The sequence below is a fragment of the Lepidothrix coronata genome, unplaced genomic scaffold (genome assembly GCF_001604755.1).
Source record: "Lepidothrix coronata isolate B3197 unplaced genomic scaffold, Lepidothrix_coronata-1.0 Scaffold3, whole genome shotgun sequence".
Classification (NCBI taxonomy): domain Eukaryota; kingdom Metazoa; phylum Chordata; class Aves; order Passeriformes; family Pipridae; genus Lepidothrix; species Lepidothrix coronata.
In genome coordinates this window covers 12,151,176-12,172,230 of record NW_016690183.1, presented here as the reverse complement: position 1 = coordinate 12,172,230, position 21,055 = coordinate 12,151,176, and the positions used below count along the sequence as shown (strand labels likewise).

Genomic DNA, 21,055 nt, shown 5'->3' with positions numbered 1-21,055 from the left:
TTCAAAGCCAGATGCCTAAAACAGAAGTTCCCAAACCATCAGCAGGGTCACTTCTGCAACACTCGCACAGCAAGGAGCCATACCAACAAGCCTGCTAATGGCAGGACTGGTCCCACAGACAGTACAGGTCTCCTTGAGCCACAGGCATGTGCGTGGAAAGCCAGATGTCCTGGTTTGTGTTTCTGGCACAGCACTGAGCCACTGCAGCCAAACTCTTTCCTGACCCAATTGCACAGATGTCGGAGGACCGGCAGTAGCACAGGGCTGTTTTTTTATCTTCATAACAGCAGATGCAGGAGGGGACTGATACACGTGAACCCATAACTATAAATTCCATTGCAATGAAGCATTTTGCACTTGTTTCCCATTGGCAACCTGCAGCATAGGGGACAAAGCAAATGGCAACCAGTGGCACAGTGTTTTTGGCAACCTGAATGTGATTCCTCACCGCTGACATCTGCGTGACAGTCATCCACTCGGGAGGGATATGGAAGTGAGCGCCGGCCGAGTCTCCCAACAGCACGACCCCTTGTGAGTCTGCACCTAATTAATGCATTTTATTAGTCACATGAGCAGAAAGAGCAAACTGAAAACGAGCATGGAGAGCGATGCTTAAAGAAGAACAGCCGTGGCAGCTGAGGGAGTCACGGGGTGACTGGCTATACCACTCTTCATGAGGCTTAAATGTTCAGACCCTGAAAGAGGATTTTCACTCCATCTGCAGCAAAAAATGTCTAGCAGGCGTTTGCCATCAGCCATAAAGAAACAAGTGGGAACTGGGCATGAAAAACAGGAAGAGGTCTTGCTAATCAGAAAAAATCCTAGTTATATTCAAATTGTATGTTATTTCAGCAGAGGTTCTGCTGTGCAGCCAATGTTTATTTTTACTATCCATAGAATATGCATTAAAAAGTACTTAAACATTTAGGGAAATCGGATTACTCAGAAAATTGCTCAAAGCTCCTTATAACAGAACTGGGTGGTGGATGTGCTACTCATATGAGTATTTCTGCTAGAATATCCTGTCTGGTTTATAATTAATGTTACTTAGCATTTGTAAATTGCCTTTCATCTAAAAATATTGAGAAGCCTTGCCAGGCAATGGTTCATTCCCTGATTTAAATGTAAGGTGAGGTGCGTGGCAACTGCAGTCAGGGCTGTTTTGTGAAGTTGTTATTTGTGTGATGTGTACACACAGGCACCCACCCACCTCGCAGTTAGGGAGATCAGCTGATGCCATCACTTCACCTCTTTGAGAGATCAGCTGATGCCGTCACCTCTGTAAGTCCTTCTCCGGAAAAGGATCAGCATGTATTTATGGCAATGAGTCAAACTGGACAAATGCTGATGTTAAACTGCTCCCCTAAATCTCCAGACCAACCCTCTGGGTTAGGCTTCAGGTTCCACAGAAGATGCAGAGGTGGTATCTCTGTTTGCTGCTGTCCCTGATCTATGTATTCAACTTTGTAACTGAACTTACTTTTGACAGGAGATTACCAGCAGCTGGTGTTTTTCACATTTCCTCTTTACTCACCCTCAGGATTAAAAAAATCCAACAATTTTGCCATTTTGCCTTTCTCATGATGCTGTAAAGCTCATTAAAATCCCTTTCCCCTGCATTGTCAATGACATTGTTTCTTGTATTAACTCTAAAAATTTACCTTTGCAGAATTTCTCCTCATAGGGAATTCCATCTTTCGGATCCACACCCTGTTGGAGGGGAGAGATGATAGTAGCTATCTAGCACCTGAAGAGTGGCAGTGCAAAACAGAGGCTGGAAATTTAGTTCTTCTTGAATGCTTACCTGTACGAAGCACTGCATCATAATGATGATGCTTTCCATCATATTATTTTAATATGTATATTTAAATTAATTATAATAACCATAATTTAAATAATCATAAGTATCAATAAACAAACTTCACTCATAACTGCTTCTCTTTTTTGCTTAGTTTTTAATAAATGGTTCTATTATTTGGAATATCAAAGGCAGCAAAAAAATAAGAGTAATCCAAATCAGTTAATAAACCAAAATAAATAAAAAAAGAAACATTTGCAGGCTATTTCAAAAGAAGGGAAAAAGAGAGGCAGCAATCAAGAAGGTGCAACTTCATTTACTTACCCATATGCCATTGCAGTTAGAGTCACTTTTCACATCCCAGTTATCAGGACTAAAAAAGAGTTACAAAGGGATAAACAGTGTTACAGAAAATAAAGCAAAAGGGGCTTTTGAGGAAATTGGATCTTTAGTGTCATTTTTCCTCAATAAAAAGCAATTAGAAATTCCTTTCTGCGTGGAAGGGTGGGGGTTTTCCTCCTTTGAATCCAGAAGAGGAATTTTTGCCAGCAAAATGCAATATTAATTTAAAGTTAATCCTGGAAGTTGCTGAATGAAACTTATCCTTTCAGTCTGTATATGCACTTAGCCGAAGCTTGTGGGGGTGATTCTTGGAAAAGACAGACCTTTTTCCCTGCCCCTTTAAGCGTTCACTGAAATCCACCAAGCCCCTCACTCCAAATTCAGTGCAGGGTAATGAGGATTTTCTTTGGCCCATAAAACAGTATGATTAGCGCAGGCCTCTCTTGCAGGAAAACTCCATATATTCAGTCTCTGAATATCCATCTATCCAGGACTCTGTAAGCCCATTTCTGCTGATGCAGGTCTGCTACTCAGGCCATACCCTTAATCTCAGTTTATCTGGTCACAAACTGGTTAATATCTATGCTTTAAAACCAGTCCTGGTTAACAACTTCTTAGTAAAACCATGGTAGAGGGGAGTTGTGTTTTTGAAAAGGTAAAATAGCAAAAGCAACAGAGCAAGGCCAGACCAGTAGGACTGGCTGTGCTCTCTGTTCCAGGTCTCCATAAAAGTCCATGCTCAGGCAGCTGGGAGGTATGCACCCAGAAGGTATTCACTTAGAAGGGTACATATTTAGCCCTACATTTCCACAAACCATGAGGATTGGATGCTGGAGGTCAGCAGCCAGCCATGAGCACCACTGTTTCACACTCCCACCCTGCTGCTCCCTAAAATAGGCACAGCCTGCATTAGCTCAGGTGTAATAAGGTTTGTAAGCCTCAGCAGCATGGTTCCCCTCCTCCCTCCACATTTGGTGCATCTGACCACCTTTGGCTGCAGACACTTCAGAGAAAGGAAAGAAACCTGTGCACCACCCCTGCAAACGTGCCCCACCCCTAATCTTGATCATCCCCTCTTGTCTCTATCACACTGAAATCAAGCAACAAGCAGTGATGTGCTATCTCAGAATATGGCCAAAATAAAATCTTGAGCTCATTCTTCAAGAAGCCACAATCACTAGAAAGCCTTTAAAACAATTAAAAGCTTTACCGTCTGCCAGGATACACACTGGTGTTTTTGTCATTGCAGTCTCTGCCACGCCAGTGATAGCCCCTCAAAGTCTGAAGGCCAGGAGAAGCACACAGATAGGACAGTCATTATTGCTCTTGCACTTTCGATTTAAAGTATCTAAAATGAGAATCTAACTAAAGGTGTAAGAATAAAACCCAGTAAACAGGTTGTATTCTGGAGTCCCTTTGCTAAGCTTTAATAAATGACACCTTGCATGCTTTGGTGCAGAAATAAGACAAGTTGGCAATTTTTTTTTTAATATGACTTTGCTTCACCTCTTATTAATTCAGTAAACAAACCACTCAGCAGCAGAGCAATTTGCTTCTGCAGGGAGCACAGCTTTATGTGTGCATCTCCCCAGGTGGCATAAATGAATGATTGCTTTTTCATCCAAGAAAAATCCCCACATTTTATGATAAAAACCCATCCATTCACTTTATTCCTATACCTATTTTCACACGAATGGATAAGGCTTTGCAGAAAGTAAGAGGAATCCCATAGACATCCTCATTATCAAGGGATTAGTGTATGAAAAGAAAGGCTTTGCTTACTGGGAAAGTACTAAATTTATCTCCATCAAAATCTTCAAAAGGCAGTTTATTTCTTATAACACTGTAAAAAACAAAAACAACAAACATAGTGTTAACATATGGAAGGGAACCTATTCAGAAAGTAAAAAAACACAATGAAGCATACAGAATAGATAATAACTGGCATGTCATTCACTGCTCCATATTCAGTTTTAGCTCTGTGCTTGCACTTCAGCAAAGTGATCCTGTCCAAAAGAACAAATTCTCATTTCTTTCAATACCTGCTGACTGAAATCTGTAGGTGAAGCTGATGGAATCCTGTATGGCTGCAATGTCAAACCTGCAGTCTCTAAAACAAACTAGGACATCAAATCTGTGGTAAAAGTGAGTATAAATTTTTTGGAAATAAATACTACACTCAACACTTGCAGGCCTTGCAAACCTGTCAGATACAAAATGCTAATGAAGGCCCTTCTCCCTGGGAAAGATCTGCAGAATGGATCTCATGCTGATGGAGACTAACTGCCTAATTACATTAACCTTTGAAAATTACATTTCTTTCTTTTTCTTTGTGACTTTTGTTTCCAGAGATCCCATAGGTTTTAGCAGTACCTGAAACAGGTGTTAAAATGATAGTGTCAGCCCTGTGCCCCTTCCTTTTTAGCTTGGGCATGTGCTCGCTTTCACATGGTGCTGCCCAAGCACGGTATTTCTCTTTGGCTATGGGACATCGCTTAGCTCGCCTATGTTGAGCAGCCTTTTATATTTAGGCCAGCAGGCAGCAATCTTAAAATGAAATCTTTCCTTGGAAAGTTTTCTTTTCAAATTTTTCCAAACTCTTGAGTTTGTAAGAGATGTTGGACCTGGCTGAGAGAGCAAATAGGTGCAATGGGTGTGGATTCCTCAAGCTGCAGAAGCATCAGGATAAGAAAAAATGTAGAGGAGACTGGTGACATGCACTTGTGGGTGTGATTGTCAACCTTGTTGAGTCCGTAATCAATAATTCCGACACACTGTTTGGGCTACTTCTCTGCAGTAAGGTTCAGTTGCAAGGAACTGGCACAAGTCTAGACCACTAAAAAAGTCCAATTGAGAAACATTTTTTTGCAGCTATAGAGAGAGAAAAGTGAAAAACCAAAGAGAGTGAGAGAGAGCTCATGAGGGAGAGATCAGAAGAGTTGAACATGTTTGATTCAACATATGATATACAATTTGATTCCGGCTTCCACTGTCTGAACTCAGAGGGTTCGAACTCAGCTTATGTGTCCTGACTAACATTTCAAAGGCATTTACAAGCTATTTCATGTCAATCAACCCATTCCCAATAAACTCCTGATATTTGCAGTTTCAATTAAATGAGCAGAAATAGTTGAGTTAGGTGAATAGGTGCCAAGTTAGTCTTGGCAGTTGCCTCAGTCAAATATACAGTTTATAATACTGATGTAGATTTACTTGACTCTTCCTCCAAGTCATTGGACTACATTTACAAATATGCTTTAGGAGTAATATCCCAGCTCACGTCCTTGGTCTTTCTCAGAAACTGATTCAAAGTCAGCACTGCCATGAATGGTTTTTCTTGTCTTGAGATTCTTCTACACTTCACAACTGACATTAAATTCATGTTCCTCACACAGTTATATGGGTGCTGGTGGCCTTCCTGTGCTGAGCCATGGGCACCACAACTGGGTGAACTAATGAAGTGGAGAAGTCTCTTGGGCTCAGGAAATCTCGACAGAAAGGTGGCTCCCTTTTGGAAATGTCACATCTGTGAGTGTGTCACATATTTGACCTTTGGGACATGCTGGAAAAAAAGCAAATAATTTAAGTACTGAAAAAATCACAGGGACCCCTAGGAGGAAACTTACTTGCCTGATTTCTCTGCAACCTCCCTCTATACTACGTAGACAGTGGTTTTATGAAGGAAACCAACATAAGTAAAGTGTGGGAAGCTTTGTTAACTAAGGACGACTTTTGAAAGAAGCAAATGTACCATAATCTGTTTGTGGTTAAGGACTGAAATTTTATACATACTATTTCATCTTCTCACACAGGTTAGCCAGAAGAGGAAATGTACAAATACTTGAGAACCCCATGAAGCTTTTCTGGAGAGGAAGAAAAATAACAAAAAGATGGGTGTATTAGTTCACAGAGGTGGTGTACCTTAGGATATTCAGTGTCAGTAAATTACAGAGCTAAACCACGTATTTTCTGCCTAGAAACATCTAAAAACTCCAGTGATGCCATTAAGGAGGCTACATGCCAGAATATTTAGACTCCTGCTTTCAAAGACCTATAAACTAAAAAGGAATAAAAAGTTCCTGTGAAAGTGTCTCCTCTCGAGTACCAAACTTACTTTCTCATTCTTTGAAAAAATTACCATCATGTTTGATAAACATGATGCTTTCTGACACAATGTGAAAACTTTGTGAGCCATGAGGTTTGTTTCTACATGCTCAGGGAGGAGTGGATAGGCCAACAACCCCAAAGAGAGGAAAAATAGGACGATCCAGAACATGCAGAGAATACCTTTGAATTTTTAATGAGATTTTACTTGGAAATCTTGTAACTATATTTTATCTTGGCCAGACCTGGAAGCTGTAAAAGACAGCTGCTGCTGGAAAAACTCTTTCAGCATTAGTAGACCACTGCCAGGGGCCAATCCAGTTCATGTTCCAGTTAGCCAGGAAGTTTCAGAAGCTGAAAGAGACTTTCCTAATGAACGGAAATATTGCACTGCATTGGCAGTGAATCCCACAAACGCTGCTCATGTGGCTTCACTGTAAGTTCAGGTGGTTTTTAGACACTGAGGGTGCTCAAGTGGTCTATAAATACAGAGGGCTAGTCGGTGCACAGCCTAATTAACTGTATTCACTAAGGCTACATTTATCATGTAAATATGGAGCAGATGGGCATAATCATAACTTGATGCAAAGAAGGGTAATTATTTATATAGACATAGCACTTAAAAGCTCTGTCCTTGGACCAACTGCCTCATGTTACGTACTTTATATACACAGAGAAAAAGAGTAAGATAGTCCTCACCCTAAAGACATTACAATTAAACCCAGTGTAAAACAGAAGGTAAAGGCTGGATACAACTCAGGATAGGACAATGAAAGGTTATTACTCACCATGAGGGGCAGTAACTGCAGTGTATAAAGCTCTGAGTGACAGAGGAGAACCTTGAGGTAGCATTGCAGGGCAGGGAACCAGTGGGCCATGGTGTGTAGGGCATTGCCTTACAGTTCCAGGAAAGGTGTTTGCTCGCACAGGTAACAAGGGGTGATGGAGATAAGGGTATCACACTGCCCAGAGCAGGAGGTCAGCCACAGGAGTGTGTCACAGTCAGGATCTCAATGTGGACAGGAGGGCTGGGGTAGTGAAGAGGGGATAGAGCCCCTAGTGCAAAGATTGTAGTCAACATTTGCAGTGGCGGCTGAAATGACCAAGCAGCAAGATGAAGATGAAAAAGAGTGGTACCTTTTTCAGTTACCACTGAAAAGGAGCAGGAGGAGAGATCTGCAGTGGAGGTGGAACTGTGACAGTGCACTTACTGAAGGATGCAAAAGTGAAATCAAAGGAGAAAAAAAAGAGGAAAGTCAGGGAGATGAGACAAGAAACCCAAAAGAAACCCACCAATTAATTCTCCTCATCTCTGTCCAACACACTCAAATGACAAAGCTTGGGAGTGAGAAGGTGTTGGTAGAGTGAAAGGAGAAACCAGAACACAATCACAGAAGAAGCAGAGAGAATTAGCCAAAACCAGCCAGGGAGTGGGACCTTTTCTTGAGCTGAAAGACCAATCTTGTCAGGCTGCTCTGACTTCAGCTGCCATGTGCTCTTCCCCATCCCGCTGCACCTCTGTATTCAAGCTACTCACTGCCTTGGGGTTATGTCCTGCAGCATGGCAGGGACACGGACCTCCTTTTTGCTCTCTGTGTGTGCATACATGAGTATGATCAGGTAGGCAGAGAGTGTGAGAGGTGCACAAGCAGGATGCCAGCTTTTCTCAAAGAGATTTGAAAACCCATGTACACCTTCCTGGAAAGAGGAAAGAAATCACTTCTCCCACCTCCTTCAGGCAGGACTAATCCTGCCTACAGAAGCAGTAGACGCTCTTAAAGCTTTCCATCAGGCTAAGATTTGCAGTGTCTTCATCTGAGCTGTCAGGTTTTCACTTCAGCCTAAGTCACAGTATGCAAAGCCTTTGAAGTTAAAGCACCTGGAGCCAAAACTGCACCAGAAAGACAAACTACAGGGCTTGCAAGAAATAAATACAGAAATAAAATCTCATTTCATTCTGCTCACAGGCTGCACTTAAAGTCTACCCTTTGCTGTAAGTAGCATAAATTTTTTCTTGCCTTTTTCTCAGCCAATCATTTCAAAATTGTTGCTGACTGGATCTCTGTGAGTTTCAAAGGAAGACCAGAGACCGCCTAACTTTGGTGGGAATGGTTGTGTGTTGGTGACATGGAATGGGTGTGGGCGATGCTGAGGAGCTACTGCAGCAGTATTTTGGAGCACAACAGCCTCTGGCTCCCCAGCCTATGCATTCCCACAGCAGGTGGGACAGTGAGGTCTGAAGGTAATGCTTTAGTTCTGCTTGGGGTTGTGCAGGAGTGTGGTGTCTCAGGCTACTCTTAAAAGGCGTAAAGGAATACAGGTTTAAAAAAAAGAGAGAATCTTTGTGTGAGCAGGTACTATAGGGTCCTTCCCAGCAGAGACAAGCTACAACTGGAGTATGAGTTTCTGAGAGAAGATGGATTACTTGCCCCTGTGTAACATGAGTGGGACACAGGGAAATTAGCTTATGCTCTCCTAATCCCGACAATTCTCTTTGGCTTCCCACTTCTCCCACTGCCAGGCTGTGACTTGCAGGGACCTCATAGTCGTGGCAGGGTTGTATGCATGGTGCCTGCTCTCACTAAATGCTACAGCCACAACCCTATTCACCATTTGTTCACCACTATTGCTCAAAGATACCCCTTAGTATCTTCTCCCCCCGTAAAAAAAGTTAGCACTAGAGGTGCTCACAGTGATTGATAACACTAATATTTTATTCCTTGCCTGTTAATGTTCCCTAATGGCATTTCTGTAATTATTTTAATTGCTTTTACTAAAAAGAATAACAATGAGCCCCTAATGCTTGTTGGTGTTTGGTTTAAGCCAATCACTTGCAGATGGCTCACTCCTTTTAATGAATGGAGACATTTATTAGAATCTTTTGGGTTTGTAGCCAATTTCATTGCATCTCTACATTACTGTCCTAGTTAGGATAGCTGAGTTCATCATGGTATGGGTGTAACCCAAAACTGTGTATTCTATAGCCTTCCATGCCATTTCCCAGAAACTGTTGTCAATAGACTATTCGCACCCTCTGCCCATAAGAGCCTGACTCCTCAGGCTATAAACTAGGTGTTAAGAGGCCTGTGAGATAGGAGGATGCTCTTACCTTTTATGGAACTCCCTGAGTGAAGTACTGACCATTCCTGCCTGAACTAGAGAATATATAAACCTGGAGTTTCAGAACTTTTCAACCACTCGTGGGATCCAGAGGAAGACTGCAGCTCATCGCTCTCAACCTCAGCTGGACTGCAATCACCGCTTCTGACCAGACTGCAACAGCTCTTCCACCAGCAGGTTTTTCCCCTCTCCCTTTACTTTGGACTCAAGCGGGGCCCAAGGAACACCACTTTTGTTCGTGCCCCAGGGTACTGGGTTATATATTTGGGTTTTGTGGGTTAAGACCAATTGTTTGTTTGTATGATTGTACTTACTGTATTATTTTAATAAATTGTTATTCTGACTTTATAATCTCTCCTTTGAGTTGGGTTCATTTCCCCTGCTGGTTAACTCTTAAACCAGCACAATTACTCAAGTATCTTTTCTTTTTCCTAAACTCACAGTGATCCACAGAAATTCCAAGTAAATCCTGGGATCCAGATAGACCTCCCATTCTCATTACCAACATCCATAATCATGCCTTTTTTTATGCAGTCACACACAGCTGCCAAGCCAAGATGGGGACAACTAACTTGCAAGAACTTTTTCAGAAGGCTTTCCCCGAACATGCAATGGGGCAAAAGCAACCAAAACAGCAGATATGGGAAGAATGAACAGATATAATTTGATGTTTTGGTCTAGCATGAACCAGAGCATAAAAGAGGCCAGGTGAATCTTTTTCTCTCTCTGCTGATGTGGGTGCAGTGGTGTCCTACCACAGATGAGGTTTTTCTGGATCTTCACCCACACATTCAGCCAGGTGATCCTCTTCCCAAGCAGGGAGAGCTCCTCAGCTCTCACCACCATGTGTATCTGTGTGTGCAGGTGAACAGACCATGATACAGCAGTGTTCAGACTGGGCAGGTGATTTTCTTACTATTTCATCACATGCTGCTTCTCTGGGATACATGACTCATGCAAGTAGGATCCATACTGTGCTCTCTCCTAGAGATTCTCCTTTGTCTTTCTCACTATATTGTTTTTCTGGATCTCAAAATAACTTTAATCTGTGTGAATGGGAAATTGAGAGATACAGCAATGCTTCTAGAAATGTTGTTATTTTTAATTTTCCACGTTTAAAATAAGTTTTATCCAGGCTCATTACAGGGAGTACACTAGGAATAACCTCAGGAGAGACTCAAGCAAACACTTGATACTTGTTTTAATTTGAGCTGACCTTGTATTGTGCAGCTATGGAGGTTTAGAAATACATTGACTGGAGAAACCCAACTATGACTGTGCTGCTTCTAGATGGGACACAGTCTACTTGTCCTTCCTGCTGGCAAATGGGCAGCTAGGAGCAAGAAAGGGCCAAGAGTGTTGTGATGGAGATTGAGAGAGTTTTTGGGAGCAGCTTTGAGGATACGGGAGAGTAGAGGCAAAATGGGAGAGCCTATTGCACCCAAAGATTGATGCCAACCATGCCACCCTATCCAGGAGAGCCTACAAAGGCCAGACATGGCCATGCAAGGGATGCAGCCCAATGTGCCAAGGATAGAAACATGTGCGAGGGAGCGAAGGAGCCCAATGTCCTGGGGGACAGCACTCCCAAGCCTGAAGCTGCTCTCTGGCTAACAGAGAGGACCTGCTTGACTCAGAGCATCTTGCTGCAGGTATTAACATGGGGACTTGGTCCAAGGAAAGGGGATTAGAAATTTAATGTAATTTGAGCAGAAATCTCAGGCCATCAGTAGCACAGCACTGAATAGGAAGGAAAATTAATAAGATCCTGCTGGTTGCTGTTCCGTGGGAGGTGTGACCTGTCTCTCCAGTGCTTTGTTTATTTCTCTGGCTTGGCAATTTGGCAATTGCCCAAAGGCTAGTTAGGCACCTCAATTTTCACTTTTGTGAGTAGCATCCCAGTAAGGAATCAGGAAGAAGCAATACCAATAATTTCATCACAAACAGCTAAAACATTTGCTCTGCATTAAGTGCCTGAAGACAATTGGAAGTAAATTCTGTGGCTGAGCTGACTCACCTAAGTGAACCCACCAGAATAAAAGCTGCCCCTCCCTTCTCTACTACCCTTTAGAGATCTTCTACAAATCTGAAAACTGTTGGAGGCAGAAAGATTTCAAATCCTAATTTTCAAGTTTAACAGACAAAGGCAGTCTCTCACAAATAAAGGAAAAATATGCAGAATTTGCATTCAGACCATTTCTCGAGCTTCAGACAGCCCTAAAATGCGCACTCTGTGCTGTAAGGCAGTGGCTCAGTTCATAAGACATCCACTTACATACTGCTACAAGGGCAAGGCAGGGATAATAAGGGTCAAGGAAGAAGCACAAAAAAAAAGAGGAGCAATAATAAACACTGCAAGAAGTTTGGAGGAATGAAGGAAAAACACAGGGTAAGTCTGAGTGGGAAATTCTTATGTTGGGCCAGTAAAAGCAAGCGTCTCAGTGTGAAGATGTATTATGGAGCTCATAGATGAGATGCTGATTGCTGCATGCATTTTAGACATAAATTTATGTCTTGGACAGATATGGATATAGATTGTTATCCCTTCTCTGCAAACAATCTGCGTTTTCATGAGGGTTTTTTCTGCTCTCCCCATGCTTTCATATTTCTTCTCTATTTCTCCCTCTCCTTCTTCCCAGTGTCACCTGACAGAGCAGATCCTGTGCCAGGTAGGAGTGAGTCAGCATTCAATTCAGAAGGATTCACAGTCATACAAAATAAAAAAGGACTCACTCCTGATAAAATGCAAGTACAGTGTAAAACACCCTAATGCCATTGATTTCTTACCAGGTCCTTGGAAGTCTTCATAATTCTTCTTGCCTTTTTTATTGCGGTTCTCAGTCCTACCTAGGGGAGCAAGAACAAAATGAAAAACAACCAGATCAACCTCACAGTATCCCACCAACTTTTCTTCCTATTTCCTACCTTTTTTTCTATTTTAATATATCAGTCACAGCACAAAAATGATGTATGAGTCCACAAACTCCTCATCAGTTACTTTTTATTGGACTAACAATCAATTATCCAGTCACACTCTATGAAACTCCAGTTGCAGGAGTTCATTTATTTTGCTCCAGGGCATCATTTATTTCCTAAGTAAAAGTCCAGATCAGCTGAAATTCATATCCTGACTGCACTGTGTGAGCTGCAGAGGACATACTTCTCTGGTGACTCCTCCTGAAGAACAAGTCATCCATTAGATGGCTAAAAGAGGGTTACACATGTAATGTCAGTCTGACTTGCTGTGGAAGGGCACAGATGAAATATTCGCTCTTGCATGCATAAGGGTTATACTCAGCTGAGGTTCATCCCAGCAGGGGAACAGCTGGCATGCAGGAAGGTAAAAAGCAGGGAAAAGAGTTTGGAAGGAAATTCTCCTGGCTAGGATCTAGGAAGGTTAGCTTTTTATTCTGGAAATACCTGACCTGCAGGGCAAGTTCTTGCTGACAGTGGGAAGATAATTTTTCTGTTGTGTCCATGACAACTTGTGCTGAAGAATCATTTTGGGGTACCTCCAAACTGAGGATACTTACACCTACATAGAAAGGAAGAGTGGGAGAACCATTGGAAGAAAATACCTTGGAAAGGCATCATCAGTTTGGGCGTCATAAGGCCGTGGGTTACAAAGAAGTCAACTACAAGTGATGCCCAAATAATTCCTCAAATCCCTTTACACACATGCTCCTCAAAGGAGGAAAGGAAATTTTGTGCAAGGAGCACCATCTATGAGCGTGGGTGACAGCCAGGGTCCAGCACTGCTGGCAGCAGGAGGACAGATGTGCCGTGTGTGGTGCTGCAAGGCTGTGGCCAAATGCACACCGATGGCCACTTGCCATGGCCGGGAACTGCCCAACACTGCCATGGTCCTGCTCTCAAAGCCTTGCTTGAGGCTCTGCCGTTGCAAAAACCTCAACCAATACATTTTTGCAGCCCGCCAATCCACTGCCGTGGGTCCTGCCTGGCTAAATGTTGAGCCATGAGAAGGAAGCGAGGGCAGGCTGTTTCTGCACCATGCAGCTAAGCGTTGACTCTAGCCTTAAGAAGTTTGTCTTGCATCAAAGCACAGAAGGCCATACTGGTTCTTCTGCCACAAGGACTCTTCCCGGTCATGGAGGCGGGGAGATGCCCCAGATATGCTCATGCAGTCAAAAATATTTAACAACAGTTTAACAGCTCTGATGAACAGCACTTTCTAAATTCAGCCACGTCTTCCCGTAAGAAAGGAAGATCTCACAACTTTAATTTAGGGGAAAAAAAAAAAGAGAAAAGACAGTCACAGGAGTCTGAGAGGGTCAGGGTAACACCAGTGTGCTCCCCTCTGCTGCTCCATTTTCAGTTTAGGACAATATTCTTGTATATGAGTGATGACAATTCCTATATGCTGTCCTGCATTTATTAGGCCACCTTTGAAAACAGTCATATCTGTCATGGCCTCTGTCCTTCCCTTTAGCATTCGGAGTGAAGAAGGCTGAAAACACAGCCTGTTTGCTCTCTTTCTGAAGGAATAACTACTTATGTTATATAGGGTTTGAGAATTGGTAAAAAAACCACCCTAGAACAAAAAAATGGAGATAAAAATAAATTACTTGTGACAGTGTTTCAAATGGAAAGGCAAATCCAGAGTATAACAAACATGTTAGCACTTAGTGTCTGCTCAAAATTGTTAGTGAGGACAAACTGTTCTGTCTGACAATGACCTGCCATCAGTCCCTCCTACAGCCCAGCCTAAGGACATAACTACCAGCCTAACACTAACCAGGTTTATGTTTCTCTGGATAGAGCTACAGGAACTCAACACGGGTGCAAAAAGTATGCTTCACCACGTGGTAATATTAAAGCATTCGGAAAAAAAGAAAATATCCCTCGAGTGATGGCACCTTACTGAAGAGTGGGCATGCCAGCTAGGAATATTACAGCAGAATATATTTGCATTTAAAGTAATCATTATCAACATTTTTTTACTGGGGATAAAATTTAGCATGTCATTATAATTGATTTAGGCAGTGATCAAAGCAAATTAATTAACCATGATATTCAGGAGTCAAAAATTTATACTGAACAATCCAAGGGACACAGAAGAATAAGCATAAGCAGCAAGGAACACAGACTTCTAAGTTACTGGGGTTTAATATACATGTCACTTTAATATATGTAGTTAATATATGTTTAATTCATGCTGTCTGTAGTCTTATAAAAATCAAGGTATGTCACAAATAGATGAGGGACACTAGGACTGAGCCATTGTTTTCTAGTTTCTTCCCCCTGGGCAACAACTGCTGTCCCTAAAACCAATTATGCATCTTACATTTGCCATAGTTACGTTGCACGATACCAGCTGCTGTCATTTCTGCAATAAAATAACTTGAGAGGTAGATGAGGAAAATGGCTTAAAACTGAGTATAATAGATGGAATATTTCCAGAGAGGTAGGATTTATCACTCCTTTTCTACCGGTCAGAGTGGGAGAGACCTTGCTTGCTCACAGCAGCAGCACATGAGAAATGCATGCTTCAGACAGCTACAGAAATACTGCAGTCAGAAAGCAGAAAACAAGGGAGGAAAGGCTGAATTGACCTTGCATGTAGAAAATTGTCTCTCTGAAGTGCTAAGTATGAGACCTTCTTTCACTTCACAAGTTACTTCAGCCAAGACTCCAGGTTGGGCTATGGAAGACTGGCAGCTGATACACCCACCCCGGAGGAAACACTCCTGGTTTCATGGGTCACTTGTAATCCCTGGCTGACACCAGCGGGTCAAGCCTGCCACTGAAGGCCATACAACCCACACAGCCTCTCTTGCTGCATCTTGGTTAGCAAGGAGCCTCCTCTCTTTCCCATGGCATGAGAACACCACCAGTGAGGGGGCTCCCTAGGCTCCAGCAACTGATGGCGAAGCTGCAGCCGCAACGCAGAGGGTGTGCTGCAGTCCTGGGGAGAAGGCAGCACCACCTGCCCAAACTGGTGCAGCCCTGCCACCCCAACATACCCACACCATGACAGGGATGAGGGCGGGGGGGCACTGGGATTTCATTCACTGCCTTCTTTCAATGCTTTCCACAGAGACCACGCATTCCCAGTAATGATTTTTTTTGGCAAACAAATGTATTTCTTGTCATAAACAAATGCATGAACCAAATCTAATTGTCTCTCATTTATCACCCTTGTTAGCCAGCTCTTTCCCAGGAGCGTGGTTATTTACAAAACACTCCAAGTTTCCCTTCTAACTCATTTCATCATCCTTTTACGAAGAGTACCGAGATACGAAAAATCTGCAAAACTTGTCAGTGTTAAATGGCAGTGACAAAAGTGGGATTTGTTCAAAAGCAATTCTTTCTTGTCCTCACGTTTTTGTCTGCCAACCTCCCACGCCAAATGCCTCTGTGCCTGTGAGTCACCTGAGACCTGTTTTCAAGGGTCCTGCCTGTGGCAGCTTCTACATCAGCATGATGCAACTGCATGCAGCACCCTGCAATTCTTATGCTACCCTATTTCCTTTGGATTATTTGGTGGAAAGTTGGGGTTGTGTGATTTGGCTTTTTGGGGTTGTTTGGTTTTTCAATTGGGGTAGGGTTAATTTTATTTTATTTTATTTTATGCTAGCGAAGAGGAGCAGAGGAAGTGCTGAGAAACAAGTGAAAGAATAGGAATTAGTGCTCAAATTGTGCCTTTTGCTATCATTTGTCTATTGGTAGTTTCTTCAGAGCTCAGTTCTGACTGCAGGAGAAACGATTCACATTTCAGTGGATTGTACCCATTTCCAAAAAAAAAAGGCTAAAAGGAGGACATCTTGCTCCACAGGACCTACCCTGCCTCCCAGATGCTTGTTTTACTGCCTATGGTCTCAAAAAAAGGAGACAGGACCCAGTCACGAGATCTACCTTTGACTGGAAACCTGCTCTTATCAGGAATGCAGAAGCACTCCCACCCTGGAGTTTGGTTCTGCCTCATCTCCCAGGAGGCAGCTCACATTTTTACTGACAGAGAGGAATGAAAGAAAACAGCAGGAGTATTTTTATTTTATTACACCCCAAGGGGTTTCCTTTTTTGACCCAGAACTGGTTGGCTCCTACTTTGTCAAAGAGCATGCTGGCCACAGTCATATCCATGAGGGGGCTTTTGCCTTTTGCAAAGTCAGTCAAAGACCTGATAGAGGGCACATGAACCAGCATGAGTGCTTGTGGAATTGATGGTTATTTTTTTAAGATAAAATAATAATAACATAAATACGTGTACTACTGCTGATGTAAGATGACTTCTGTCAAAATCCTATTGCAGAAAATTGCAAAATCTGTAGCCACAAGGTCTCTTATAATCAGGAGTAGAAAAGTGATGGGCAGCAGAAAAGGGACCCTGAAAGGCAGAAAGAAGAGTACAAGCTCCTTCCAACAAAGATTGCTTTAGAAATTGCCAGAGCAGGACTACAGTGCTGAAGTCCAGCCATTATTCTGGCCCCAACAAAATCAATTAAAGTATTGCCATTTAACTGAACAGGCCAGCTGGCTTAAAGCAATCTAGAGACAAGCTGAGAGTAATCTCCTGCAAACCTGTTTGCTCCCAGGGCCAGAAGGAAAACTTGGTAGGCAGTGCCTAAAACCCTTCACCCTATTTCAGGCCTTTTTGCTCACTAGAGGAACACCACTGTATTACATGACCTAGTGCAGAGAGTCTTCCACCATATGAGCAGATAAATATTTTTTGCTAAAACATTATCCAGTCAACCTGTCTTGGATGCCTGTACCACTGTCAGCATTTTGGAATGATGCTGCAGCCCATATTAGAATATCTGCTGTTGATGTGGCTTAAACCACAAGACATATTACAGACGTATCTTAAAACACATTAAAGCAGCTTTAGATACTGTCTAGTGTTCGGCTACCTTTACTAAACCTACACTTTTGATCTGCCCTATTTGTTTGTCTCTTTACTTGAAGGAGTCCCCAGTGTTGCCACCCTCCTACTTAAGGGTAGAGGAGAACCTCTCATTGGACAAGAAACATGCAGTGGGAAAGCCTATGCATGCAAATCTACCTGCACTTCCATCCCTGACCCTCCATGAGCCACTGGAGGCAAGAAGGGGCTCACAGGACCCCGGTACAAGTGACATCTGATCACACAGCCACACTGGTGATCCAGGAGCCACAAAAGCTTCTTCCGTTTTTCCCCACCAACATCAGGGGTCTGGTCCTGAAACTGCCCACCAGCAGAGCAGCCCACCTTGCCCAAGACCCCAGGGGGACACTGCAACAGAGCTGCCTTTGCCCGGTTGGATGCTCTCCTCCTCCAGCTCTGCACTGAGAGCACTGAGCTCTGTGTGAATGGAGCAATATTTTTTATTCATAATTACAGCAAAGTCTCCTAGAATAATCACAGAGTGCTAATGGCTTCAGGCAGCTTGGTAAAAAAAAAATTAATTTGGGCTAATTTGTCAGACACCAGGGAAGTATATAGTATGATGCACTTATCATTTACATGGCCTGTAATATCTCCAGTAAGTAGTTTGCAGGGCCACTGAAGCAGGGGCCCTTCCTTCCTCAAGACACAGAATGTCACTAAAACAACACCACAGAAGCAGAAAAAAATAAAGTACTGACTGAAAAATCAGCTACACATTGATATTTTCCACCTTAAAGGCAATTAAAACCTGAAAATTATACTGCCTTACAAGGACAGGTAACTATTTATTTTATTCCCTTTGCCAGTACAAATATGATACTAATTCTGGGAAAATGGGCATCCAAAAGCCTAAATGAACAAACAAAGTACCTGAAAATCAATAGAGTTGAACAGAACAGTCATTAGTATTAAAGTCTTGTTCAAACACTCGGCAGGGGACTGCACCAACATTTGCAGGCTCATAAAACTGAAGTGATCAATCAAATTACAAATGATGGAAGGAAATATGAGGTAAACTGCATTTTATGCATCTGTGTCTCTGATTGTATATTAATTTTTTTCACCCAAAATTCATCTTTACTCTATCTGACTTGTCACAGTTACTGTGGGCAATTTATCAACCACTTGAGCATGAACTTGAAGCACTGCTCTTCTCCTCCCATCTCCTCATGCTGTCTCAGGGCACCAGGAGAGCCAAAAAAAAAAAAGGGCACAGTCAGTGTAAAAAAATTGGTTTTGTTGGCACCGTTCCCTTATTCCCTGATGAGAAACAAATACACCTTGACAGAAAGGGATCCAACTATGACTTGGAAGGGGAGAGGGTTTGCATGAGCAAACCCTGCATGAAGGATATTCTCCAGGCCATGCAAACAAGAGTCTAAATTTTGGTTTAAAAAACCAACCAGAAACCCAACATGTTCAGTGGTTTTCCTTGCAGAAAGTGCACTCACTGAAGCTGTCGCTGGAAGGAGTCAACACCTCAGTGCTACACTTGCTCTGAGAGATGGGTAAGAGCTAACCAAAGATCCTTTCCCTTCTGGTTGATTGACAAAGAATTGCAAGACAGATGTTATAACTTCACAGAAGTCACCTTGATTTAAACAGCCCCTCTCTCCAGACTTGTTAGCCTGGCTCTCTGTGTGGCCAGAGAGACTCCATCCCTCTCTTAAAGTGTGGTTCATTGTCTGCATCTTTCACTTCAAGAGGCACCTTGCACTTCTGACATTCAGTTCAAGATGCGAGATTTCTCATAGAATCTATCTGATGAAATTTGGGTAACATCCTGTTTGAGTCGAGTGAGTGTGGACCCTCTGCTGTTTCCAGTCTTCTTTCACCCCTGCCTGGTTGAACACCCATATATCTCTATGTTGGCATATCATGGAGCATAGTAATCATATGGGATGCACACGTGCTATAAAACAAATGTTACTGCCATTCTTGGAAGGCAAATGTTTCTCCAGATCTTAATACTGCCAGAACTAAACCCATCATGGAGAGGAATCACAGCTCATCGAAGCCCATTAAAAGACACTGACTGATTTCAATGACTGTTGGATTAGACCCTGTGTGAAACATCAAACAAACAAACCTTTAGGAATCAAACATGCCTTTCTCCACCCAGATGCAGGGAAAAAGATTTACGAAAATAGATACCTAAGTGAGTGTCTTACTTTTCAACACTGCCAAACAAACACCATCACTTGCAGCTTTTAGTGTGACTGGACATGCACGATAACTGGGAAGAAAAGAACCCCACAAACAAAAGAATCCCAAACCAAACAGTATATGTTTAGACACCTATGCAGATATGTATGTGTACGAGTGTAGCAAAGGTCTAGGACATGCAATCAAGGACATGCAAGTGTCATAGCAAGTAACTGTACATCAAAGAAGTGGTAGTAATTAAATATGTTTCCAGCCTGAGGCAAAAGATTATGCGCATTAGCTTAAACCTCTTGCACTGCAGACTACTCCAAGTCTAATAGCCCTGTATTTGCAGCAGGTAACTTGTGCCTACACAGGCTGTCACTGCAGATCAGGCAATGCGGGGATCACTTGTCATGCCGTGGTAATGCAGTGGTATATATGAACCTCAGCTGAGTATCTGGTTTGGGGTTATTTTACTGCTTAACAATGAAGTCCAGAGAAAGAGATATTTTATTTTCTCTACTCTTCTTCTCTGATCCAGACTGGTACAAGAGAATTTGGCCCTGTGACTCTCACGCTACAACAATCCTGTTGAGGATAGTCCACACCACTAATGCGTGTTATGTACTTTTCATTCTAAAAGTGTTCACACTCAAAATGTTGAAGTTCATTTCCTAGACAATGCACGTGCAGTGGAAGCCTCTGAACTGTTCAGTTCCAGCTTAAAAGATGTTCCACAATCAGTAGTTTTAAAAAAAGTGTCAAACCAACTCACCTTTGGAGGAGGATAGAGATGACAAAGCGGTTGTCCTGGATCCTGTTTACACAGCTTCAAGGAATGGCAAACCACATCAGCATTCATTTCCCTGGCTATGCTGAAGGAAATGGTGCATAAACAAAGACTATTATGTTCTTCTGGGTGCTTGAAAGTAGAAGCTATTTCCATGGGAAGCCAGATCTCCCCAACACTACACAATAATCTCAGCTCACTTCACTGTGGCCCATAATCACTGCTCAGTACAGTGTTGGGCTCTAATGATTTTCTGCCATGACATCCTACTCAGCATTTAAAATTGGATCCCAGGACTATGAAAAAACACCATGCTTTATACGCAGCACCTGAATCACATATATTGTGACTGTTCTAGTTTTTAAATCAATCATAAGTCTGACAAAGACAAAGGTTAATGCATACAGAATTTAGTACATATGAATGTTCAATCATTAACTCCACAAAATAACGAGAAATCCTTCAAAGATCCTTAACCTTTAATCACCAAGCATGAGTGCTAGAATTTTTTCTTTCTTTTTGGGATACATCTCTGGGCTAATCAGGAATTAAATGAAAATGTTTGATTATAGCGCTTCTTAGTCCTGTAAACACTTTGCAGTCCCTTGACTAGTTTTAAAAACAAAAATAAAAGCCCTAAGGAGGAGGAAGGTCTAGCAAAAGCTCAGTTAATTAAACTAAGAACTTTCAAAGACGAATAAAGTGACCTACATTTTATTTTTTTAATCACTTACATTAAATAGTAGGCTTCCCCAAGAGTGTGAATCAAGGTCAGGGCTGAGAGCATGTAAGGGCTGATAATTAGAAAGTCTGATTAAAGGTAAAATGGAAAGCAAGAGCCAAGCAACATCAGCTTGATTCT

At 42.4% G+C, this 21,055-nt stretch overlaps 1 protein-coding gene across 1 annotated transcript in view; it reads right to left on the bottom strand.

The window, feature by feature from the left end:
- AOAH (acyloxyacyl hydrolase) overlaps positions 1–21,055 on the bottom strand; it is an 82,618-nt gene that overhangs the window by 41,672 nt on the left and 19,891 nt on the right. Inside the window, exons 5-12 of the mRNA XM_017822775.1 lie at positions 20,179–20,278; positions 12,152–12,211; positions 5,933–6,003; positions 3,923–3,983; positions 3,351–3,421; positions 2,123–2,171; positions 1,662–1,710; positions 449–543 (exon numbers count right to left, since the gene is read on the bottom strand). Of these exons, the coding sequence (XP_017678264.1) occupies positions 449–543; positions 1,662–1,710; positions 2,123–2,171; positions 3,351–3,421; positions 3,923–3,983; positions 5,933–6,003; positions 12,152–12,211; positions 20,179–20,278 (556 nt within the window). The remainder of the gene's footprint in view (positions 1–448; positions 544–1,661; positions 1,711–2,122; positions 2,172–3,350; positions 3,422–3,922; positions 3,984–5,932; positions 6,004–12,151; positions 12,212–20,178; positions 20,279–21,055) is intronic.